At 43.5% G+C, this 22,689-nt stretch overlaps 1 protein-coding gene across 8 annotated transcripts in view; it reads left to right on the forward strand.

The window, feature by feature from the left end:
* The window catches only part of ZSWIM8 (zinc finger SWIM-type containing 8), a 62,923-nt gene extending 40,460 nt beyond the window's left edge, over nucleotides 1-22,463 (forward strand). Inside the window, exons 12-27 of one of the 8 annotated variants that reach the window (XM_083738214.1) lie at nucleotides 198-377; nucleotides 627-810; nucleotides 1,796-1,894; nucleotides 2,163-2,287; nucleotides 3,498-3,732; nucleotides 4,124-4,276; nucleotides 5,237-5,332; nucleotides 8,220-8,442; nucleotides 9,290-9,579; nucleotides 10,483-10,706; nucleotides 12,494-12,976; nucleotides 13,622-13,820; nucleotides 15,832-16,005; nucleotides 19,596-19,715; nucleotides 20,673-20,851; nucleotides 21,416-22,463. In XM_083738214.1, the coding sequence (XP_083594340.1) occupies nucleotides 198-377; nucleotides 627-810; nucleotides 1,796-1,894; nucleotides 2,163-2,287; nucleotides 3,498-3,732; nucleotides 4,124-4,276; nucleotides 5,237-5,332; nucleotides 8,220-8,442; nucleotides 9,290-9,579; nucleotides 10,483-10,706; nucleotides 12,494-12,976; nucleotides 13,622-13,820; nucleotides 15,832-16,005; nucleotides 19,596-19,715; nucleotides 20,673-20,851; nucleotides 21,416-21,619 (3,168 nt within the window). In that variant the 3' untranslated portion in view covers nucleotides 21,620-22,463. The remainder of the gene's footprint in view (nucleotides 1-197; nucleotides 378-626; nucleotides 811-1,795; nucleotides 1,895-2,162; nucleotides 2,288-3,497; nucleotides 3,733-4,123; nucleotides 4,277-5,236; nucleotides 5,333-8,219; nucleotides 8,443-9,289; nucleotides 9,580-10,482; nucleotides 10,707-12,493; nucleotides 12,977-13,621; nucleotides 13,821-15,831; nucleotides 16,006-19,595; nucleotides 19,716-20,672; nucleotides 20,852-21,415) is intronic. The other 7 variants (XM_083738215.1, XM_083738216.1, XM_083738217.1 and 4 more) reach the window with 7 other exon arrangements.
* Nucleotides 22,464-22,689: the final 226 nt, after the last annotated feature.

Raw genomic sequence — 22,689 nt, forward strand, 5'->3', positions numbered from 1 at the left:
TGGCACTAGAAAATGTAATGGATAGCACCCTTCACTGAATTGGAATGCAGAACTTTCTTGGGCCATATCACCACCAGATTCTTCTGGATTAGCATTTAAGCCATGATGCTTAACTTTCCACATAAACTCAGATGGGCCTTAAAGTGAAACTAACTTAGTCTGTCAGTTTCCCTATGTTTAAACTGTTTATCCCACAGGGAAAGAAAAACAAGGTATCCACCAGCAAGCAGACATGGATGGCAACAAACACCTTATCCAAAGCTGCTTTCCTGCTGACCGTGCTGAGTGAACGGCAGGAATACCACAATCTAGCCTTCCAGATTGGCATGTTTGCTCTGGAGCTGCAGAGGCCGCCAGCCTCTACCAAGGCTTTGGAGGTAAGTGTGTGCTTAGATGGACTTTGATGTGACGTTACAGAAAGCCAAGGTCAGGGAGTTTCCTGGTAGCCCGTGGGTATGAGGCAGCCTTAAACTGTTAGCCACTGTTGTTTGATCTGAGAAAATGGAGGCTTAGTGATGTTTTTTTGTGCATCATTTAAAGCACTTCTGTGTTACTTTTGTTATCCAATGTCTCTGTAGAGAGGCCCTGTGGATTTGTTTTATTCCTGGCTTTTGTGTCACACACAGGTAAAGCTGGCATATCAGGAGTCTGAAATTGTGGCCTTGCTGAAGAAAATTCCACTTGGCTCTAATGAAATGAACACTATTCGGGGAAGAGCTGAAGAGCTGAGGGAAGGAACCCTGTGTGATTACCGCCCTGTCTTGCCTCTTATGTTGGCCAGCTTCATATTTGATGTCTTATGCACGCCAGGTAAAGCCCTTCAGATTTGTCTAAAGAAGAGGAATCTTTACATGCCAAATCTTTGGGAAAGGGTGTATGATGACTTGCTTTTCTTCCTAAATCTTGAGGACAGACTTCTGCAGAACAAACTCCATAGTCCCATGCCTTTATAGAAGCCACTTAGCACTTGTATGTGTGAGATCATCCTGCACATCATGAATGTGGATCTCCAGTACTGCCCAAACTCTCATGCATGAGAGAGCTCTGGAGGCACTTAACTCAGTTGTATGGGATGGGCCTTTTACAACTGACACATATAAAGGGAACCTTCATTTGGGCTGTAAAGCTTACCTGAGCTTACTTGATTAATCTCATGGACCACATAGCTGTCCTGCCCCGTGCAATGTCCAGAAGCTTCCTTGAACCCTGTAGTTACATAGCAAGTTCAGGGACTGTGTCCATATTCTAAAAAAATCATGGCCAGTTTCAGTCAGTACTGAACTTCTGCTGCAGGTTTTGCCCAGGTAAACCACCAGATCCAAGAACAAATTCCGTAGTTTTCAGGATGGCATTTTAAGGATATAGACACTTCCTTGTGGTGACTGCAGTCCTGTTACCAGCTTTATTATACTAGCAGCCTTGCCAAATTAATTCATTCTACTTTGTAACTCCCCCCACCCACCTTTTCCTTTCTAGTCTTCACAAATAACAAATCTGTGATTAGGTGTAGATGCACTCCTTCATTGTCTCCCGAGACAAATGGATGCCAGCAGATTAGGTGTCTGATGCTTTTGTGGCCTTTTAATAATACTTGGTTGTGTTAATTTAATAAACAGATTTCTTTTATATAATAGAATTGAGCAAAATCCCAAGATCTAGGTCTTGATAGAAGTTAGTTTACATTAGAAAGCAATGCTTTAGATTATTATCTTCATAGGTCTGTGAAATTTTACCAGTCTAGGCAATCCTTGCATGATAGAGTTGGCTATTGATTTGCCATCTTCCTTTTTCCCAGTGGTTTCTCCTACAGGATCCAGACCTCCAAGCCGTAATTGGAATAATGAAATGCCTGGAGATGAGGAGCTAGGTTTTGAGGCAGCCGTCGCTGCTCTTGGTGAGTGCTTAGCTTCTCTTTCTTATGCCAGGCCTCATCTCTCACTGATGAAGAGATGTAACTTTGGTCATCCTGCCAAGTCATCTAGAACTTAATTTTTCTTCTTTGCTTAATATGTAATGGTAATAAGGAGAAGCCTGATGCCTCACAGGGAACAGATGTTGCTATGGGGAAGCATAATTGATGGTTTATTACTTAACTTAAGTAAACGGAGAGATTATATAAAACAAGCTGGATAAATGTTTGAATTCTGTACTCTGCCTTCCAGGCATGAAGACGACAGTGAGTGAAGCAGAGCACCCTCTGTTGTGTGAAGGCACCCGAAGGGAGAAGGGAGATCTCGCTCTAGCCCTGATGATCACTTACAAGGATGACCAATCTAAGCTAAAAAAAGTATGTCCCATTTGGAGATATTCAGACCTTAGGCTGTTTAATGGTATCTGAGCATAGTGCATTTTTTTTTGTTTTCATCATGCATAGTAGTAGTTTCTCTCTCTCTCTTTAATTTTATTTATGCATTTTACATATCTTAATACATCAGTTATACAATTGCCATTGTTTATCTTACTCTTCGACTTCCGTGGGGTCTTATTTAGTCCTTTTTAAGCTGTATCTCCTTTATTACCACCCTTCTTCTACTTATTTTAACTGCTGCTCATAAATTTGAAGCTTATTTGATTGTTATATTTCTTTAAATATTCACCAAAGTATTCCCACTGTTCTTTTATATTCGACTCACCTTGATTTCTTACCTTGGCAGTCAGCATTGCTATCTCCACGTATTCTATTAGCTTATTCTGCCAGTCTATTTTTGGGGGACTATTTTTGTCCTTCCACCTTTGTGCATAAATTATTTTGGCCACTGTTATTGTGTAGAGGAAAAGACTAAGTACTTTCTTTGGTATTTCCCTCTCTACTATACTCAATAAGAACATCTCTGGTTTCTTGGGAAATGAGACCCTTAACATCTTTTTTAATTCTGAGTATATCATCTCCCAATACATTTTGGCTTTCTTGCAACCCCACCACATGTGTATAAATGTCCTTTCAGTCTCTTCACATTTCCAACATAAATTGGTTCCCTTTTAATACATTTTTACATGTTTACTAGGGGTGAGGTACCATCTATATATCATCTTTTGTAGGTTCTCTTTTAAGTGTATATATAGCATGCCGAGAAGTATATTGTTATTTTCCACAATTTCTCCCAAGAGGCCATATCTGTGTTGAGTCCTATGTCAATTGTAGTTGTTTCTCAATGGCACCTGAAGATAGTGGATCAAACTGATTTCCTAAAAGGATTTTAGATGTTTATTCCTGATTTTTAGATGTTTATTCCTGGTAGTGGGTATGAATATGTTTGTAAAAAGCCCAAAAGAGGTTGGGCTATTTAGCGGTATGGCAAACCACTTCCGTCTTCTTCCTGCCAAAAGGACCTTTCTTCTTGCTTCTTTCTGCTTCTCTTGATTGTAATAAACTTAATTCCCCCCCTCTGCAGTCTTCGGAGAACTCCCCTGTTCATATCTAATTCCCCATTCCCACTTTCCTGACATTTCCTTTGTTTAGATGCTAACTTTCATGTTGTTCCACTCTCTGTTTAAAGATCTTGGATAAGCTGTTGGACAGGGAGAGCCAAACACACAAGCCTCAGACTCTAAGTTCATTCTACTCGTCCAGCAAGCCCACAGTAGCCAATCAGAAATCTCCTTCCAAACATGCTACCCAATCAGCTGCGCCCATTCAGCACCTCCCAGGAACACCCGTCACGCAACAAGCAGGGGTAACCACTGCTGTCCAGAGCAACACTTCAGAACCCTTTTTGGAAAAGAGCTCCCAAGGTATGACTTACAGTTCCACAGGATTACAGCTGTCTTCTAATTACCAGTAGAAGGAGAAATGAAAGAAATGGGTTGCTGTCAGATTTTTTTTTTTCATTTGCCTGTATATTTGTTCTAGTCTCATAGGTTGTCAAGTTCTTCTGCTATTATGCAAGTGTGATGCACAATAAAAAATGAATGACATCTTTCTTGCCTTCACGGAATTCGATTCTAATTGTGGTGTGCGTTCACGATTTCTGTTTTTCTTTACCATGTGGGAAAGAGAGGGGAACATTACTGAAGCCTGTGATTATCCACTACTGTCTCCTGTCTGCCAAAGTTACACCTGCCTATGAATTCCTCCTCTTCCTGTTGCTGCTGTTGTAACTTGCCACTTCTTGTGTTTTCCCAGATAACCCTCAGAGATCCCCTTGTGACCCACCAATGGAACCCAGTGTCTTAAAGCAAGAAGGGAAAGTTCCTAGCCGACTAGCCCTTGGAAACAGAGGTGGCTACAATGGGAGGTGCTGGGGTTCCCCAGTCAGACAAAAAAAGAAGCACACAGGTAACTTTAAGCAGGGGGCACATAACTTTCTGCTGTCTCATTCTGCATGTTTTACATTTCTGGAATCACTTTCATGCATGTTAAATTGTTTGCTCTTTGTTGCACATTCATTTTGAATTGAATTAATATGGTGAACTTGTCTGTCTGCTTGTCTGTTAATATCCTAATCTACTGTCACCTCCAGTATTTCTTACTGAAGCACAAATCTTCTCTGGTGGATCAGCACACTCATTGAGGAATTCTCTGCTGCCAAAGTCAAGTTGGCCTAGCCCTCTCATTAGTTACCCCATAGCTTCATGGACTGGGGTTTCTAACTAGTTTTTAATGGTCACTAGGCTTACCTAAAGCAGTTCAGATTGTTTAAAGGAGGTAATCAAACTAATAAATGCTTAGATTCTGTTTCAGGTTTTTCGTTATTCTTTTAGCTCTCTGGTTCAGTTCCTCCACTCTGAATTCATATAGTAGAATATGTGCCTGTATAATTTGTGACCCGGCTTCCATACTTGTATCATAGTATGTCAAGTGCTTATTGTACTACCAAGTGAGTTTTAATGAGCCCCCAGTGGGTCACTATGTAAGGCCACATTTGGCTTGCTGGGTTGCAAGTTGTGCAGGCTTGGATTAAGACTGTTACATTTGCAAAGTAATTAGTGGTGTATGTATACAGTGGTGGACAGGACTCATAATTAATTAAGCTATTTTCTTTCTTTCTTTTTAATTGGGTGGAAAATAGTGGATTCTCCCATTGTTAAATTCTTTTAAAACAAAATTTTTAAATATTTAAACTAAGAAGTTAAATTTTTCCTAGATGCTATTGGCATGCACTAACCACATCTTCCAGATCTGTCAATCATATTTTTCCTACCGAGAGGACGACATTTCTTTTTATCTTGACTTACGCTGTAGAAACAGAAAACATTTAGCTTCTCTCTCTCTCTTTTTTTTCTCCCCTCCCAACAGCGAAGGACAGCAAGCATAATGCCAGTATAAATATGTGGCATGGCTACATACAGAATACTGTGTACAGTTCTGGTCACCCCATCAAAACAAAAATAGGTAACTGAAAGTTAGAGGCAACCACATTACTGCTCTTTACTATGCAGAAAGGATACAAGTTGGCGGTCTTTTAGGTGGGATTGGGGGAAGTAGTTGGGATGTGACAGTGTTTTATAAAACGATGAGTGGCTGGAAATGGAAGGTAGACTTCTTTCAACACTAGAACTTGGGCATATTCCTTGAAGATGATTTTAAGTAAGTTTAGGACTGCCAAAATCAAGTATACATTATATAATGCATAATAGAGCATAATAGAGCTAAAAGATGGCCTCTGGTTTAGATAGCTTCAAAAGGGGGTTAAACAAAGCCTTTGTGAGACACTTTCCCTAAGAATAGTAGACATGATGTTTAAATGGAAACTGCAGATTCAGAGGCAGGATATACCTGAAGATAAGAGTTGAAAGTGGCCCTTTAGGCCAACTCTCTCCTCGATGCAGGAAATCCTGAGCTAGAGCGTCCCCGCCTTTGCTTAAAGACTCTCAGGGAATTATAGGTCTCTCCCACCCCCTCCCCAGCAACTGGTTCTGTTCTTGAACTGCTTGAACTATCAAGAAGTTTTTCATCATCTACTACCTTCCTCTCGCTTAAGTCCAGTAGATCTAGTCATAGCCCTCTCCTGTGTATTTGGAGAGTGCTATCATGGTCCCCACCCAGTTTTTCAACCTTTCCTCATAGAACCTGTTTTCCATGCTGCTCACCATTCTTGCTGCCTTCCCCTGCACCAGTTGCAGTTTGCCTAGACTCTTCTTAAAATGTGGCACCCAGAACTGCACACAGTACAAATGGTATTCAGGGATAGACTCGCTTTTGAAAGAGAAGATTCCATTTAACTACATAGGCTTTGTTAAGCCCTACTCCCCCACCCGAATACCTCACTTTTCGGTGAGAATAAAGCAGCAGGAGCCTGTTGCTTTTTATTTCCTCCTTGTGACCAGAGGCATCTGGCTGACCGCTGCTGGAAATGTAATGCTGGATTTGACAGGTGTTTGCACCATTCAGCCAACGCATAAACACTGGTTTACTTTGATTCCAAACCAGCACTTTTGGTTTGTTTCTCTCTAAACAAACCATGATGGCAAGCCAAAGTTTGTTCTTCTCTTGCTGATCATGGTTTGTTTGGGAGAAATAAACCATGAGTGTCGCTTCATATATTGCAGGGGGTGGCCAGCTTCCAAGAGACTGCGATCTACTCACAGAATTAAAAACTGGCAGTGATCTACCCCCATTTTACTGGGGTTCAGGTCAAAGTTTTTTATTGGGGTTCAGGTCAAAGCTTTTTTGGGGGAGGGGAAAAGCCCCATTTTAGAGGGTTCGGGAGGCATAATTTGCTTAGCGTTGGGAGGGGGTGCGAAATGTTTTTACATTATTTTGGGGTCAAAGAAGGATTGCAGGGGGGGGGAAACAGCCTCGGTTTGTAAACTCCGTCTTCCGTTCTCCAACAATGGAGGGCGAGGGTGCGGGGCCGGAAGGGGGCCAGCGATCGACTGCGATCGACCAAAACCTTGCAGGGATCGACCAGTAGATTGGACATCCCTGATATATTGCAATAAGCCAAGGCAGTGGTCTGTTGCTCCAAATTCAAGGAAGGGTAGAGTGAAGCAGCACCAATTCAGCATGCTGCTGTAAATTCACTTAGATAATCTGAGGAAATTTTACTTGTGGCCTGAAAATGGGCATTTTCTGCTATTGCCCCCTCACTGTGGAATTCCCTTCCCTCAGCCATACATGAAGCATCATCCATTAGTTGTTTCAGACACCTTGTGAAGACATTTCTTTTTGTCCATGCTTTTCCTGACCCAACATGCTGCTTTACTGTTTTTTTAATTATACTGCTTCATAGTTTTAGTGTTGCTTTTGTGTATTCTTCTTACAGATTTTTAAATATTAGGAGATTTAAATACTAAGTGGATTTAAGTAACGTGTCCCCACGGCAGCTTGAAAGCAAACCCATATAAAAATGGTGGACATCAAATACAAATAACAGTAGAAATCACAAAAGATATAACAGCAAGCGGGCAGCAAACCAAGAACAAGCTAAAACCAGTAAAAAGAACCTAAATACTGTTCACGGCCTATGAGAATAAGTCAGGCTTCACCTGTTGCCTAAAGGTGAATGAGTGTTTTGGGTGAATGAGTGTTTAGGGAGAGTTGCAGAGCCCAAGTACAACTAAAAAAAAAGTCCTCTCTCAACGTAGGCACCTGCTTAATTTCTGAAGGTGGGATGGCGAAGGGCCTCTGAAGATTATCTCAGCTGACAAAAGGGAGAGAACAGTTCTTAACATGGCCCAGGCTGTTTAAGCTTTAAAGATTTGTTCTGGCTCACTGAAAAGATACTCACTTCCACCACATTTTCAGTAATCCCCAACACAGCTGCAAAGTAAGATAGTATCCTCACCTAGTAGGTTCATGGCTCATATACCGTATTTTTCGCTCTATAAGACACACCAGACCATAAGACGCACCTAGTTTTTGGAGGAGGAAAACAAGAAAAAATATATTCTGAATCTCAGAAGCCAGAACAAGAGGGATTGCTGCGCAGTGAAAGCAGCGATCCCTCTTGCTGTTTTGGCTTCTGGGATAGCTGCACAGCCTGCATTCGCTCCATAAGACGCACACACATTTCCCTTTACTTTTAGGAGGGAAAAAGTGAGTCTTATAGAGCAAAAAATACGGTAAGTTTGAATTAGTGACTTCTGAGATTTTGGTATATCAGCTCTCTAGCTTTTCTGGTCAGCTTACATCTCTAGGTTCTGACTTACTTGAAATGTTTCCGCTTGTTTTTTGGGGTGGGGTGGGGGGAGAAGAATGTTCCCTGTTGTAAAAGTGTGGTTTTGTCTACTGCCGACCTGCTCAACTGCTGCTGTGCCCTTTGACTGTGGCGTTGCAGGAATGGCCAGCATTGACAGCAGTGCTCCAGAAACCACCTCGGACAGTTCTCCAACCCTCAGCAGGCGGCCTCTGCGGGGAGGATGGGCAGCCACTTCCTGGGGCAGAGGGCAGGACAGCGATAGCATCAGTAGCTCTTCCAGCGACTCCCTGGGCTCATCATCCTCCAGTGGAAGCAGGAGAGCTAGTGGAGGAGCACGTGCAAAGACGGTGGAGGTCGGCAGGTAAGAGCTGCTGTCTGTTTCCCAAAGTTGTGCATCTTTTCAGTATTTGGATCTCCCAAGGATGAGATTGTTGGATGAAGAGCAGTATATTTAATAAAATGAAATAAAAGGTTATCTTCATTAGAAATATATCACAAGGAGGCTTTTCACCCAGACCCTGCAATCATAATCTTTGTGTGCAAGGGGACCAAGGTGAATAAAAAATTTTTTTGGGGGGGGGGCAGCAATGCCTACCAACTTTGGGAGGGTTTGTCCCCTCAAATATTTTCTTGGAGTGGCTGAATGGAGATGGGATCTCCAGGGAGACTCACCTGGGGCCTTTGTTACATATCTTTAGGTCCCTGGTGAAAATGTTCCTCTTCAACCAGGCATTTGGCTGATTAACATTCTATGGCCTTTTAAATGTGTTTGAGGGATGGGGGTTACTGTTTTTTTTTTAATGTATTTTGTCTTCTCATTTTGTATTTTTATGTTCTGAACTGCCCTGTGATCTTTGGATGAAGGGTAATATAATAATAAGTTGGGAGTCTCAATGGGAGAGCCAGGCAGAATTAGACCTAGAAATTCAGCAAGTGAACTTACTCTTACTTTTTTGGCCGCACTCATTTTGAAATTATAAATTAAATGAGTGCTCCTTTGATCACTGGGGTCATATGACAAGAGCAAATAGTGAAGTATTCTCAGTAGCGACCCAGTTCTTGCAGAGTTTCTTCTTTGGAGAGTCTGCAAAGTCTGAACATTTTATCTTTTGGAAAACCCACAATATGATGCCTTATCTGAGCTTCCTTTCTATGGTGGGTGTGCAAGTTTAGTCTTAAGTTCACTTCATACATATTTCACCTTTCAGGTATAAGGGCAGGCGTCCAGAGAGCCATGCTCCTCATGTCCCAAATCAGCCCTCGGAAGCAGCTGCACATTTCTATTTTGAGCTGGCCAAGACCGTTCTCATCAAGGCGGGTGGAAACAGCAGTACTTCCATTTTCACCCACCCATCCTCTAGTGGCGGCCACCAGGGTCCTCATCGCAACCTCCACCTCTGCGCCTTCGAGATTGGTCTCTATGCACTGGGGTTGCACAACTTTGTCTCTCCCAACTGGCTGTCTCGAACCTATTCCTCCCACGTCTCTTGGATTACAGGTAGGAACCAGGGTGCTCCAACCAGGTTTGGTTTTTAGGAATCCTTCCTTAGAGGGTGACCTTACTTAGCTACAAACTTTTAAGGACTCCTGGCTAAATTTTCTAGCACAATCTGTATAGCCGAGTTTACAGTTTGGGAAACCTCTGGGTAATGTTGACCATAGAATCATGGCGTCAGAAGGGATCAGGTTGCCACAGTTGATTGCTGTTGAGTGACACCAAGCCTTGCTTGCCAAGGAGCAATCAGGACTACACTTTAAGCCAGTCAGTGTCTCATTTGCAGTTGTGTCTCTAACTTCCTCACAACTTACTTTGCACATCATAAATAAATATTTGCCCCTATTAATAGTGTTAAGATCTGTGTTTCACTCTGTTTACAGAGCTTACAAAACTCAAATCTATCAGAGTGCTTGCTTTTCCACTAGTAGCATAAAGGTAAGCATCATAGATGGGGAAAACTAACATAGAAGGGAGCTTAGGTAGAACCACTTGCACTGCTGCAAATGGGTTTTTCTTTTTGCAGAGGCAGACTCCTGACAACTGGAGAACAGAAGTCACCTACAGACTATTGAGGCTCCTCTATATAAGGAGTTTATTGCTGAAAGGGTCTCTTTTGGTTAGCTTACCAATGCCAGGATATTTATATTACCAGAACTGCTTTATGAGTGCTTGCTGTCATGACCTTAATATACATCTAAGCTTTACTGTATTTGTCGCAACCTGCGTTTATTGCATTGCATTTCTCTCTAGCCGCACTGCTTACAACCCCCACCACCATGTGTGTACCTGCCAATTCAGGATATTGCACTCTCATCCATGAAAGCCTATGCAGGCCTATACATGTATTGAGTCTTGTAGGCACCTGAATACTTTGTTGTGCATCCTCTTTTCTCTGGTTTCTAGGGCAAGCCATGGAGATTGGCAGTGCAGCCTTGAACATCCTGGTGGAGTGCTGGGATGGGCACCTGACCCCTCCGGAGGTAGCGTCCCTGGCAGACAGGGCTTCCAGAGCTAGGGATTCCAACATGGTGCGAGCAGCCGCTGAGCTGGCATTGAGCTGCTTGCCACACGCCCACGCCTTGAACCCAAACGAGATCCAGAGAGCCCTGGTCCAGTGCAAGGAGCAGGTGAGCAGTTCAGAGGTCTCTGTCGATGCTGTCAGGTGCAATTGGGTTCGTCTGTTCCTTCTTTTTGCATTTAGTGTTGCAGTCTTTTAGTGTTTGCATTTAGTGTTGTCTAAGGTCTTTTAAAAATTTATTAAAAAAAAACTGGACCCCCAAAATGCTAGAGAGAAAAATGTTTTGGATTTTTAAAGTCAGGAGTTTATCTCCAAAAGCTCCAAAGGAACAACTTAAATAACTGCCACTACTATAAGTTATTATGTGGCATTCCAAAGTAAAATAAATTTATTTTGATCCACTACATTTCTTATATGGATGCCCTTATATTTTCTCCATACACTCATCCAATATTTTCTGTATTAGAATTTGGCCGTTAATGAAATATGGACCTTACACTTTATAGGTCTTTCTGCTTTATAATGCAGCCATATGCACCTAGCTATTGTAACAGGCCTCCTGTGCATAGGCATCTGCAGGGATTTTTCTCGGGGAGGGTGAAAAGTGCATATTCCTAATACATTGATATAAATAACTAGCACCAGGGAGCTAGTTTTCCATTTCTGGTAGATCTGCTGACTGGTGATGAGACCTGGAGAGACCTGGCCTCTTAGAAATTAGCAGAACAGGTCTTACCCCTCTGTTGCTTTTCATGCTGTTCACTGACTTATTGACTTGGCACCCAGATGACATACACTGCCACTGTCACTGACACCTAAAAACCTCAGTCCTTTCAATTGGCTCTCTGCACCCACTTCAGCCATTAATTGCACTGCTTCCACAATCAACTTCACACATCACATTTTGCCTCCCCCCCAAAAAAAAATCCCAATTCTAGGATAAAACACTAGGTTACACTTTAAGGTTGTCATTCACACACTCACATGCCAACAAGATGGGTATAATTGGGTTACCTTGCAGGGCTGGTATGTCAGCCACCTAGTGATGTTTTGTACTAAATCAAATAAATAAATAACACTCTTAGCCACATGGGTATAATAAGGATAGATTTTATCTGCATTTTTTTTTAAAAAATGTTTACAAACTCAGGGGTGAAATCACTGTGTTTTTTTTTTTGTTTCTTTTTTGTTTCTATGAAATAAGATTAGAGAGAGAAAAACATGAACCTCCATCTTTGCTGTTATTTTTTGCTCCTGCTTACCTTTTACCAACTCACAGTTACAGTACAATCCCGGATATCTGAAGGCCAGCAGGAAAGACTTAAAAAGGAACCAGATCTTTCTATATAGACATATATGGGACATGTCATTCTACCCTTCTATTTGTCTACTTGCTTAGGTCTGCTTTCTTAAATATCAGACAGCTATGACACTCATTGGCTAAAAACCACTGAAAGGCAGGAGCAAGTTAGTTTCCCACAGGAGAGTGCATGCACATTCTGCCTCATAACTTGGGTTCTAAAAGTGCTGGAGGGTTTTGTTTTTAAATAAAAGCTGGAGATACAAGAAATATGACTCCTCCCTGCAGACACCCATGCTCCTGCAGATGCCACCCGGAGAGATGTGGGTGGCTATCAAAGAGGGACCCTTCTTGATGTGGCATCACACTTGTGGAATGCTCTTTCCAGACAGGGTTGGTTGATGCCTGTCTTAATGCCGTTTTTGTCCCAGGCAGAGTCTTTTTTATTTTATTTTACCAAGCTCTTTAGGTAGAATTCTATAAGGTTGACTGTTTGGTTCAGAGCTATTAGCTTGATTGCAATTATGCTTTAATTGTAAATTGCAAAGGGCAGTATAAAACACCTTAAATCATCAGTACCTTTCCTAATATTGCAGGATAATCTAATGCTGGAGAAGGCATGCTTAGCCGTAGAGGAGGCAGCCAAAGGAGGTGGTGTCTACCCTGAAGTCCTGTTTGAAGTTGCTCACCAGTGGTACTGGTTGTATGAACAAACTGTTGGCGGGACTCTTGCTCAGAGAGAGGGAGCCACAGGCTGCAGTGCAAGTGGAGCCCGGGCATCCTGCGAAGCAGTGCGTGGATTGGCAGATACCAGAGTGACGTCGGAACCCACCACAGTGACTGTCGCGGCTGCGGTGACAGCAGCAGCAACAGTGGTGCCCGTAATTTCGGTGGGGTCGACAATCTACCAGCAGCACACCATGGCGGGGCCAGCAATGGCACATGCGCACACCCAGGGTCTGCACCCTTATACAACACTCCAGACCCACATCCCTTGCAATCCTCAGTATATCGGGCACCCTATCCAGCACATGCCACGTCCGGCGGTCTTTCCTGTTCCTGGCTCAGCTTATCCCCAAGTAAGTTATCTTTTGTAGGGTAAGCATCTCAGGGGGAACATCTTTTTCTGTCATCCCTAGTGTTGTGGCTCCTGTAGATGAATAGAAGGATGGCAAGCCGAATTATTTAGTTTTGCTGATTTCAGTGTGGGACCCTAACGAAAAGGGTGAAAGCACAGCACTAGGATGTGCCAAGGATGAAACCTGGGACCCTGTGCATGCAAATGGCAGCTGGGAAAAGCCCCTGTCCAAGCCCTTAGAGTCACTTCTAGTTAGGGGCAGTAATGGGTTAGAGGGACCAAAAGTCTGAATCTTTGTATAAAGATGCACTTTTGGTGGATATATATCTCATCATCTCTCTCCCTGTTTATGTCAGAATTATTAAAATTGTACTAATTTACAAATTGTTAGTATTTACTGATAAATCTTACATTTTCTCATGCCAGTTTATGGGGGTGGGGAGAATGCCTAAGATAGGCATAGTGGCTATTTTGTCTCCCGTCACATTCCTCCTCCTTGGAAGAATTTTGCTTAGAATGGCCCAGTGAGCATGGTGAGGGTTCTAGGCTTTCAGGAGTTGGGTTGGAAATGGAGTTTTCGGTACTAGATAGTTGGGTTGCTTGGAGGCCCCTCCTGAAAAACCCTGCCTTGTGTTTGGGGCGCAAGGCAGGGTTACCCTGTCCTCTTCCTTTGCAGGGTGTCCACCCAGCATTCATTGGAGCACAGTACCCATACTCGGTCACCACCCCGTCTTTGGCAGCTACAGCAGTGTCCTTCCCGGGAGTGCCTGTCCCATCCATGACGCAGATTGCTGTGCATCCATACCATGCTGAGACCGGGCTGTCTCTGTCTTCCAATGTAGCAAGTGAGTATTTCAGTCTTGCTGTGTCTTGTGTAGCGTCCTAGCTGAATGGTGGTTCTAGTTTTGCTGAGGCTTATGGAGCTCACCTACTGTGACACAGGAATAGGGGTGCTTTTTTGTGCTACTGTGAACCCTGAGACATGTAGGTGTCTGACTTATGTGCAAGAGGAAATCGGCCTCAACAGAATCCCTAGTCATGATGTCATAAACCTCCATATTGTTCTGAAGCATATGAGGAAGGAAGATGGCAAGATGAACACAAGTGACTTTTTCTGTTAGGTTTCCTTGCAGGCTTGGGGGGGGGGCAGAAATGGTCTCTGCGCCTCTACAATGCAATCTCTGGGTGCATACAACATTTTAAAAATTTGTTAAGGGTTTCATTTATGCTTTAAAAAACAACAACCATATATACCATGTTTAAAATGAAAACATACTGCCAGCACAATTCCTTTATCCTCTTAGGAAATTATGAAAGCTTCAGCGACTATTAGGTAGAATCCTTAGGCTACAAATGAGAAAGAGCCCTCCATGAATAATCCTTAAAACTTCTCAGGCTTGGGAGTAAACAGCTTTAAGCGGGGCTCTCTTAAAATTGACCTGCAGTGGTCTGTAGCAGGTGGGATGTTGGTCTACCAAACATGGTATAGCTATTACTAGGTTTCCAAAGATTGTGTCATGAAATTGCACATCTAAGGAAAGGGGTGGTTGGCCTGTGGGTGCAATGACCCCTGTAAGAAAGTCTCTTGGTGTAGACTCAGTGTCCCCTTCACCCACTTACTGTCCCCTGACTGCTAGCTTTCGCCCCCCCCCCCCCAAAGTGCATGGAGTTGTAGGAAGAAGTTGGAAGAGTGGTTCTCTTTCAGTTCTATATTTTCCAAGGCTTGGATCAGCAGCTGATTGGCAAGCAGAGTGACTGAGAGGGTTGGAGGGAAAGGGCATTAGTCTGAGAGACTGGGCAGAAGAAAATGTGAGTAGCCTGCAGGGAAGAAGTGAGGCATCACAGGAGTCAGGAGCAAGAGAATGGAGTGCCAGGGAGGGAAGGCAAATGTGTAGCCAAGGTGAATGCAGTAAATAATAATAGTAGTAATAATAATAATAATAATAATAATAATAATAATAATAAAATATCCTATTGAAATCACATAATTTTTTTTAAGGGGGGGTCTCCCCTCATCAGATCACCTCGACAGAACTATAAAAATCACTTGTGGTACTTTCTAAAGCTGCCATAGCATAAAAATAGGAATCTAAGGGATGGATCCTTATGGACCCTCATAATTTTCCATAGCCACCTTGAAATCACAGGTCACCTGTGTGATTTGTCGTCAACCTATGCTAGATCCATGAGGATCAATGTTTTTGTGTTACTAGCAAGCACTGGCTCTGAGATTTTTGACTGTGTAGTCTACCAGTATAAGCTTTAATTCGATAGTGATTGTTCAGGGGCCCTGTGTGAAATCATGCAAATTAAGGGCGATCTATTTCAGTTCTGCTGGCTCTAACTTTTGCTTAGAAGGACTCATTAGTGACATTATGTGTGTGTCCAAGTGTGCACAGGTTTTCTGTTGGGTGGGGAGAAACAGAGGGATCAGTGACTGCAGAGTACTCCCATAAAAATCCAATTGTGTCCCAGGGCCCCAAACAGTTGGTGTCGCTTATTTCATCTTCCCCAATTATTCTGCTGTTGATGTAAAGACTGTCCTGATACATTACTTGCTGGCTTCCCATTTTCAAAGGGACATGATGCTGTAATAAGATTTGGCTCTTGGGGACTACATTATAAAGCCTGCTCACAGAGAAGGCAAACAAGTGAACCTTCTTTAGATTTTCTAGGACATGTACTTCTGGGTCTACTGGCTTATGTTTCCTCTGTCTACTGTGTTAATACCAGAGTTAATATTAACCCCACGGGTATATGATACAGTTTGGGGCAGGACGTAGTTGGCTGAAGTCCTATAGCTGTTTGATGCCAATATTCCCCCCTCCCCTTTATACTGTTGTTTGTTTTCTCCAGTAGGAAGTGTTCATGCAGGGTCTACATTCCCAGCAATTCAAGGGACTTCCTTGACGAGTCTGTCTTCTCAGCCCAGCTCCCTTGTCACAGGCGGCTTTCCTTCTGAGGATGAGCAGCACAGCCAGCCTGCAGGCAATCAAGGCTTGCATCACCTCCACTCTGCCTACCGAGTTGGTAAGGACAGTTAATTGTGGCTCTTGTAACTCTCTCACCTGCAGTTCAGGACAGGGCTACCGTATGTGAAAATTGACTCTTGTGCCAAGGTCAGTTGGGAAGGTGTGCTAATTCTCACATGATGAAGTGGTTTTAGACTGTTGTTTGGTTTAGGCTGGAATGCATAGCCACAAGACTTACAAGCCGATCACAGAAGCTTGCAGTGCATGAATCTTTTGAGGGGAATGTAAGTGGGTTTGGGGGATGGAATCACAGTGAGAAGAAATGTGCCAGTCAGTAATGTGAGTGCACCAGCTGTCAGCAGTCCTGAGGCAGAAATAGTCTGTTGAGGAAAGACTTCTACAATACTGAGAGGTTCATAGGATTGGGGTGAATGTTACAGTGGTCTTGGTGAGTAGATACATACATAAGGAGGGGATTTTTTGCCAGGCCGGGGGCGGGGGAAGATGCATGTTATGAATCTAGCGTGAATCAAATTGATTCAGAGATATGGCGTATGAGGATGGATGCTTAGTAACTGAGATAGTCCCTTTTACCTATGCATAGTTGAGTCTCTGGCACATAATGCACAACTAGTCCATGTTGTAGAAAACATGTCACACCCTTATAACTACTCAGGTTCTCCTTGAGGTTAGTGTCCTCTGGAGCTCAGAGTACTTGAGCCCTGAGTTGCTTCCTCTTGCCTTCCAAGTAAAATAATTGCAGGGCAGGGAGCTTGAGTTCAGTAGAAAACTGGGCATGGACGAAGCCAGCTTCAGCATCATCAGGTCTAAGTGCCAGGGCCTCTGAGGATCACATTAGGAATATCAAGCTACCTCAATACCAGGAGCCAAGGAGAGGATGGTAGAAACCAGTGGCTTAAAGATCCCTGCAACCCCACCCCCTGCTCTTGGCAATCAGGCTCAGGAATCTGGTCATATAATTGGACAGCTTGGCATTACACCTGGGTAGAAAAAACTGAGTCTCAACTATTGATGGGCCCAAGCAAAGTATAGCTGTTGGGTGCATTCAGGATCTCCCTCAGGTACATCAGTCTCAAGGATGCCGGCAGCTTCTCTGCTTCATTATAGTGATAATAATCTGCCTCCTTTGTGTCCCTCATGATTAGTATGGCCAATGCTGAGACACTTGACTGTGACAAAAAACAAGGGCTATCCAGTGTTTCTGGGGGTAAAGCAGAACAGGCCCTTCTGTCTGCTTTGTTTTGTGCAGTTGGGAGTCTTTCATGGACCTGTGCTCTGTGGGCACCACATGTACAGCCTTTATCTGAATTCTGGCACCTCATTCATAAGCATTCTGGTACCTTGCTGTGCCAGACAAGCATAGTTGAGCTACTGTCTTGAAGAGGTTCTGAAACCAAACTTTGATCAGGCTGACTCACCACTGTTGGCTGAAGATATTTTGCTGCCCGAAGTGGAGACCAAATGCCCCACTCTGCTGCATTGCAGGACTAGCACTGGGTCTCCCATGAAATGGGAGGAGAAACTATTGCAGATGTCAGTGGAACAAAGCCCATGGTCATGGTGTGAGGTAACTGGGCTAGAAATGACAGGCTTGTAAGACTCAACCATGGGAGCCACCTTGTTCAATATGACCTGTTCTGAGCAGAAGACATGTGTAAGATAAGCCTTGATTACTGTTCCAAGGAGGGAGATGGAACTCCCCTCAACCTCTGCTTTATGATGAGTCCTCCAATCTCTAAGGTCTCGATACCAGATGCCCATCCTTGACTGCATTGGTTATGAGTGACTGCCAGGACTTGGTCACCTTGAATGGTTCACACCCTGCTGGTGTTGCAGGGCTATTGAGAACTTTGGTTTTCAAGGCTGATAGTGGTGTTTAACAGTAATGTCCTGGATTGATTACAAAATGGATTATCTTGCAGATTCCTAGAAATCAAAGTTGGCCCCTTTTGGAAAGCCTATAGAATGGATGTAACATATTTCCAACTGTGTTCTGAGGGTGGAGATCCAAAACAGCCTATGTAGTGTTATTTTGGGACACTGAACAAAATAAAATGTACACTGTCATATAAAATGGGGATTGGAGGAGGAATAAAGTTCCTACTGGCTACTAGAAGGTGAATGGATGCGAAGAGTTTGCATGTTTCAGTGATTTTTGTAAAACTGTCTTTTTTTGCAAAAATAAAAATTTAAACACAAATGAACCAACCAACGATACTTCCTTTTTCATCTCCGCCTACTGCAGTCTAATAAAATCATAGTAATTACAGGAAAAGGAATTGATCACTGCATATTTATATGGAACAAAGAATGTTAATTGGGGGATTCGGTCACTTATTTCTTAATTTTACTATGTTAACACAGCCTTCTGGGCTATCTTGATTATCCTTCAACCTTAATTAAGTTTCCCTCCTAAGTAGACTATACAGACACCTGTAGGGTTCTTTGGGTGTGATGAAGAAGACACACAATGAAATGGAAAGGGAGCAAGGGTGAAGATCCATCATGTGTTCCCTCAATGCCGTTCAAAGCCTCCGTTTGTCAAGGCTCACAAGCAGTGCACAGTTTGCTTTCTATCTCTAGCACATAATCTCCTGAATTGGAGTTTGAAAGGGAGTCCAGCTGGGGTAGAGCGTGTTGCTCTCTGCCTTTTGCTTTGAAGGGAAGGCGAAGGCATGCCTTCCAGTCCTGGCTTTGGGCTGACATCCAAATCCTTGGGGCATAAGATATATCTGGGATGGAGCAAGTTGTTACCCTTTACCATTTAACACTGTGGTAAAATGTACTAGTCTAGGAAGTATCCCCCAGGTAGGTGGGCTTGTAAGATGTCCAGAATTTGGGGTCAGCCTGAAATGTTCTGGCTTGCCCTGGTCACAGTGTACCCCTATACTACTCTGGACTACGTTTCTATTTACTTGCAGTTGGATTCCCAGTTGGCCATATTGAAATTGATTGCCAGTGGGAACCTGGGCATTTTCAAAACTCCTTAAATATGGAGAATCCAGACTGTCCTGAGTTGCTCTCCATATTGTGGTTGGTGTCCTTATCCATTCTATGGCAGAATGATGTAGAGGAGGGGTTTGTGTCACTGGAGTCCCCTTGGAAATATTGTCTCCCTGTTTTGGCTGTTGGTCACAGATATGAAAGAGTATAGGAGCAGAGGGGGAAGCCTAACACAACAGAGAGTGTTGTTTTGCATAGGAACTGAGGGCATAACTGAATGGTGAATGTTGATGTCTGTGTTTAAACAAAATGAAAAATGAAAATTAAAAAGTCCCGCTGGCTTTCTATATTATTTTTTTTAAGCTGCTTTTGAAAGAGCAGAGGAAGATGTACATTTGTGCTCCCCCCCCCCCCCCCGCTGCTTCTCAGTTCCAGATCGTTCTGCAAGCTGTCGCTTCGTCTTCTCCCAAATCCACAGGGATTACAAATGTTGTCAACCTTTTTACCACCTTGCAAAGATAAGCAGAGACACCATTTGGCATAATTGCCATCTCCTAGCTCATTTCTATGAGATCTCCTAGCTCATTTCTATGAGATGGTTGCGAATGGGTGGGCACCACCCCTCTTAAGTCTTGTGGGGCTTAACTTGGTTGTCTGAAATTTTGAATTTGCACTTCCCTGCAGGAATGTTAGCGCTGGAGATGCTTGGCCGCAGAGCTCACAATGACCACCCCAACAACTTCTCACGCAGCCCGCCCTACACAGAAGATGTAAAATGGCTTCTGGGATTAGCTGCCAAATTAGGTAAGGCTCTGTGAGTAAAGGTTCACTTAGTCCCAAGGCAACATTTTCCGCCAAGCTCTTCTGCTTTTCGTGTATCTTCATCTGATTGCCCATACTGTAGCAGTGGCATTGATTCTAGAACTGAATAAAATGTGGAAAATAAAATTAATTCGCAAAGAGAGACCACAGTAAATATTGTAGCTTCTGATCCATAACAGAAGACTATCGCATGGAGATGTAAATGACACCAAAACTGAGGAGCTTAAAGGGTTTTTTGTAGGCACTGCAGGGATGGCTAACCTTTTTTGGGCCAAGGACTGCATTGACCTGTGGTCAGCTGTATGGGGGTCCCATGCCATAGTAGGTGTGGTCTATGGTATGGGACCCCCATAAAAGTGGCTACAAGTAATCCCCCTCTTAAAAAAAAATTGGGGGGGGGATCTTTGATGGGCCATAAAAACATTCTGGCATCATAGCAGGTAACTTCAGGAACTACGAATAATTCTATTTTAAAAATAGAAAAATTCCCGGACTGGGGTGTTTTTTTAAGAAAACAAAACAACTCTTGGCATCATATCAGAGTGAGAGGCCTGGAGGAGCAGTAGAACATAAAAATACATAGGGGTGGGGAAGAAAAAAGAAAAAAGAAAAAAAAAGCTTTGGGCGTGTGGATAAGGCCCATGCATTAGTCCAAGTGTAATTTAGAAATTTGCTAAAGTTCTATAAAAAGAAAAGCAGTGTTTGTGGATTACTCTTATATTAGCTAGATTCCTCAATACTTTGTTTTAATGGCTGGTAAGTGAGAAGTAAGGCTGGCAGATTCTCCCTTGTCTGATGTGTGCTCTGGCTCATTGCAGCTAATTTGTAGATGCTGTGCTCTGCCCCTTGCTAAGGAAGAGAAGTAGTTGTCCTCTTGGGTTTTCAGTATGCTTTGGCTGTTCTTTCTACTCAACTGCATCCACCTTTGTTTTTCTGCAGGTGTCAACTATGTGCATCAATTCTGTCTTGGTGCAGCCAAGGGGGTCCTGAGCCCTTTTGTGTTGCAAGAGATCATCATGGAATCCCTGCAGAGGCTCAATCCTGCCCATGTCCACAATCACCTGCGCACACCAGCCTTCCACCAGTTGGTACAGAGGTGCCAGCAGGCATACATACAGGTATGTATGCCCCTTCCTTTCCATTGGGTCAAGCTTGCTTCACCTAGGTGCTCATTGCCGCTCCAGAAAGCATAGCCACACCATCATCTAAATTCCTGCCTGGATAACGTGAAGGCAAGAGCACTTGTAGGTTAATAGTAGGTGAATAACCTCCTAATGCCCCTTAAAGGCTGGCAGAATGAGATTCTTCATTTCTCACTTAGTGTATGTGTTGAGAAAACTGAGAATTAAGTCTTTATTACAGTATTGCTTGACTGTCTAGGCGGCCTTTTGTTTTGTTGTGTTGATCCTGGGCCTCAAAGTCTGCTTGCCATCCCTCCTCAGGGAGAATAAATAAGAGCCAGTGTAGGGCAGAGCTAGAATGCTGAACCTTGACTCTTGAGTCAACGTTGTTGAGGGATCTCGGGCCAGCCTCTCCCTTCCTCCACAACCTACCTATTATGTAAGACGTTTCTGCCAGCACAGCAGCAAAAGGGGAAGAGAGTGATCAGGTAGAACATGGAAAATGCATTATTACCTTGGAGGCTGTATCTGAACATCATTTCCCCCTTGTGTCCCCTAAAGTACATCCACCACCGGCTGATCCACCTCACTCCGGCAGACTACGATGACTTTGTGAATGCCATTCGCAGCGCCAGAAGCGCCTTCTGCCTGACCCCTATGGGCATGATGCAATTCAATGACATCCTTCAGAACCTGAAGCGCAGCAAGCAGACTAAGGATTTGTGGCAAAGGGTCTCTTTGGAAATGACCACCTTTTCACCATGACGGCTTGGGGGTGGCTTCTTTTAGCTAGAGTTTTGTTCGTGGCACCCTTCCATACCGGATCTTTTTTTTTTTTTAGCTGTTGGGAACCACTGATTTGATGTATTTATACCAAGGCATTCCTCTTCGTGCAACTGTGACTGTGCTCCACTTCCCTTGTTTTCTTCTCCCCAGCAGGTGGAGTCAAGAAAGTACTTTTGCAAGTGCAAGGAAGTACGTGGGTGTGTATGAGAGTGTTTTCTGTGTGAGAGTTGCGGGGGTTTGGGGGGGGGAAGAGGGAGAGTTGTCTGGCTGGCTGATACTTGGCCAATGCTTTCAGCCCCCTTCCTGTGCAGTTTTCTAAACGAGGGTGTGTGTGTGTGTGCGCGCGTGTGTGCCTGCATGTTAAGGGCGTAGGGTGGAGCCTGTCCTTTATAATATTTATTTTAGCATTTATAAATATGTATACTACTTTCTATAAGGTTCTAAAAATTTCATTCATCATAGGGCCAGGAGAGGCAAGAGTTTTCTTTTTGCGCATCCTGGGCTCCTCCGTCACCATTCCGCCTGCAGCAACTACCCAGAGGAGCTCAGGCTGAAGCGGAAAGAGCTCCGTCAGCCAGCACTGCCTACATGTTTGGATGGGCAAAAGGCCCCAGAACAGTATTGAGCTGGCTACTGCAGTCTCTTTGCTGCTTGGACTGTGGCCCCCAAGAGTTTTTGTCATCAGGCTTTGTAGGATGTTCCAACCATGGTGGTTCTGAGTTGTACAGTCATGTTACTTTGGCTGGGATGTTAGCTCTCCTGTAATCAATTTCTTATTCCTTGTTTCAGTTTCCTGATTAAAACACTCATTTTCTTAGACTGATTCTCTTCTCCATCCTTCTGTTAATCACGCTGAGGATGTGATAAAACACAGATCTTAAGACTGCCTGCAGCAGGAGGTTGTTTCCTTGTAACACGAATGGTCTTTGACGTACACCAGAATTTCATTGCGATTCTGCTCACCATGCTAACACACAGTACTAGGCAATGAGCTAACCTGGTTAGAGAAAGGCAGGTCATCTGAGGCAGGTTAGAATGTGAAGAAAGGG

Source organism: Podarcis gaigeae (assembly GCF_964106915.1).
Source record: "Podarcis gaigeae genome assembly, chromosome: 5".
Classification (NCBI taxonomy): Eukaryota; Metazoa; Chordata; class Lepidosauria; order Squamata; family Lacertidae; genus Podarcis; species Podarcis gaigeae.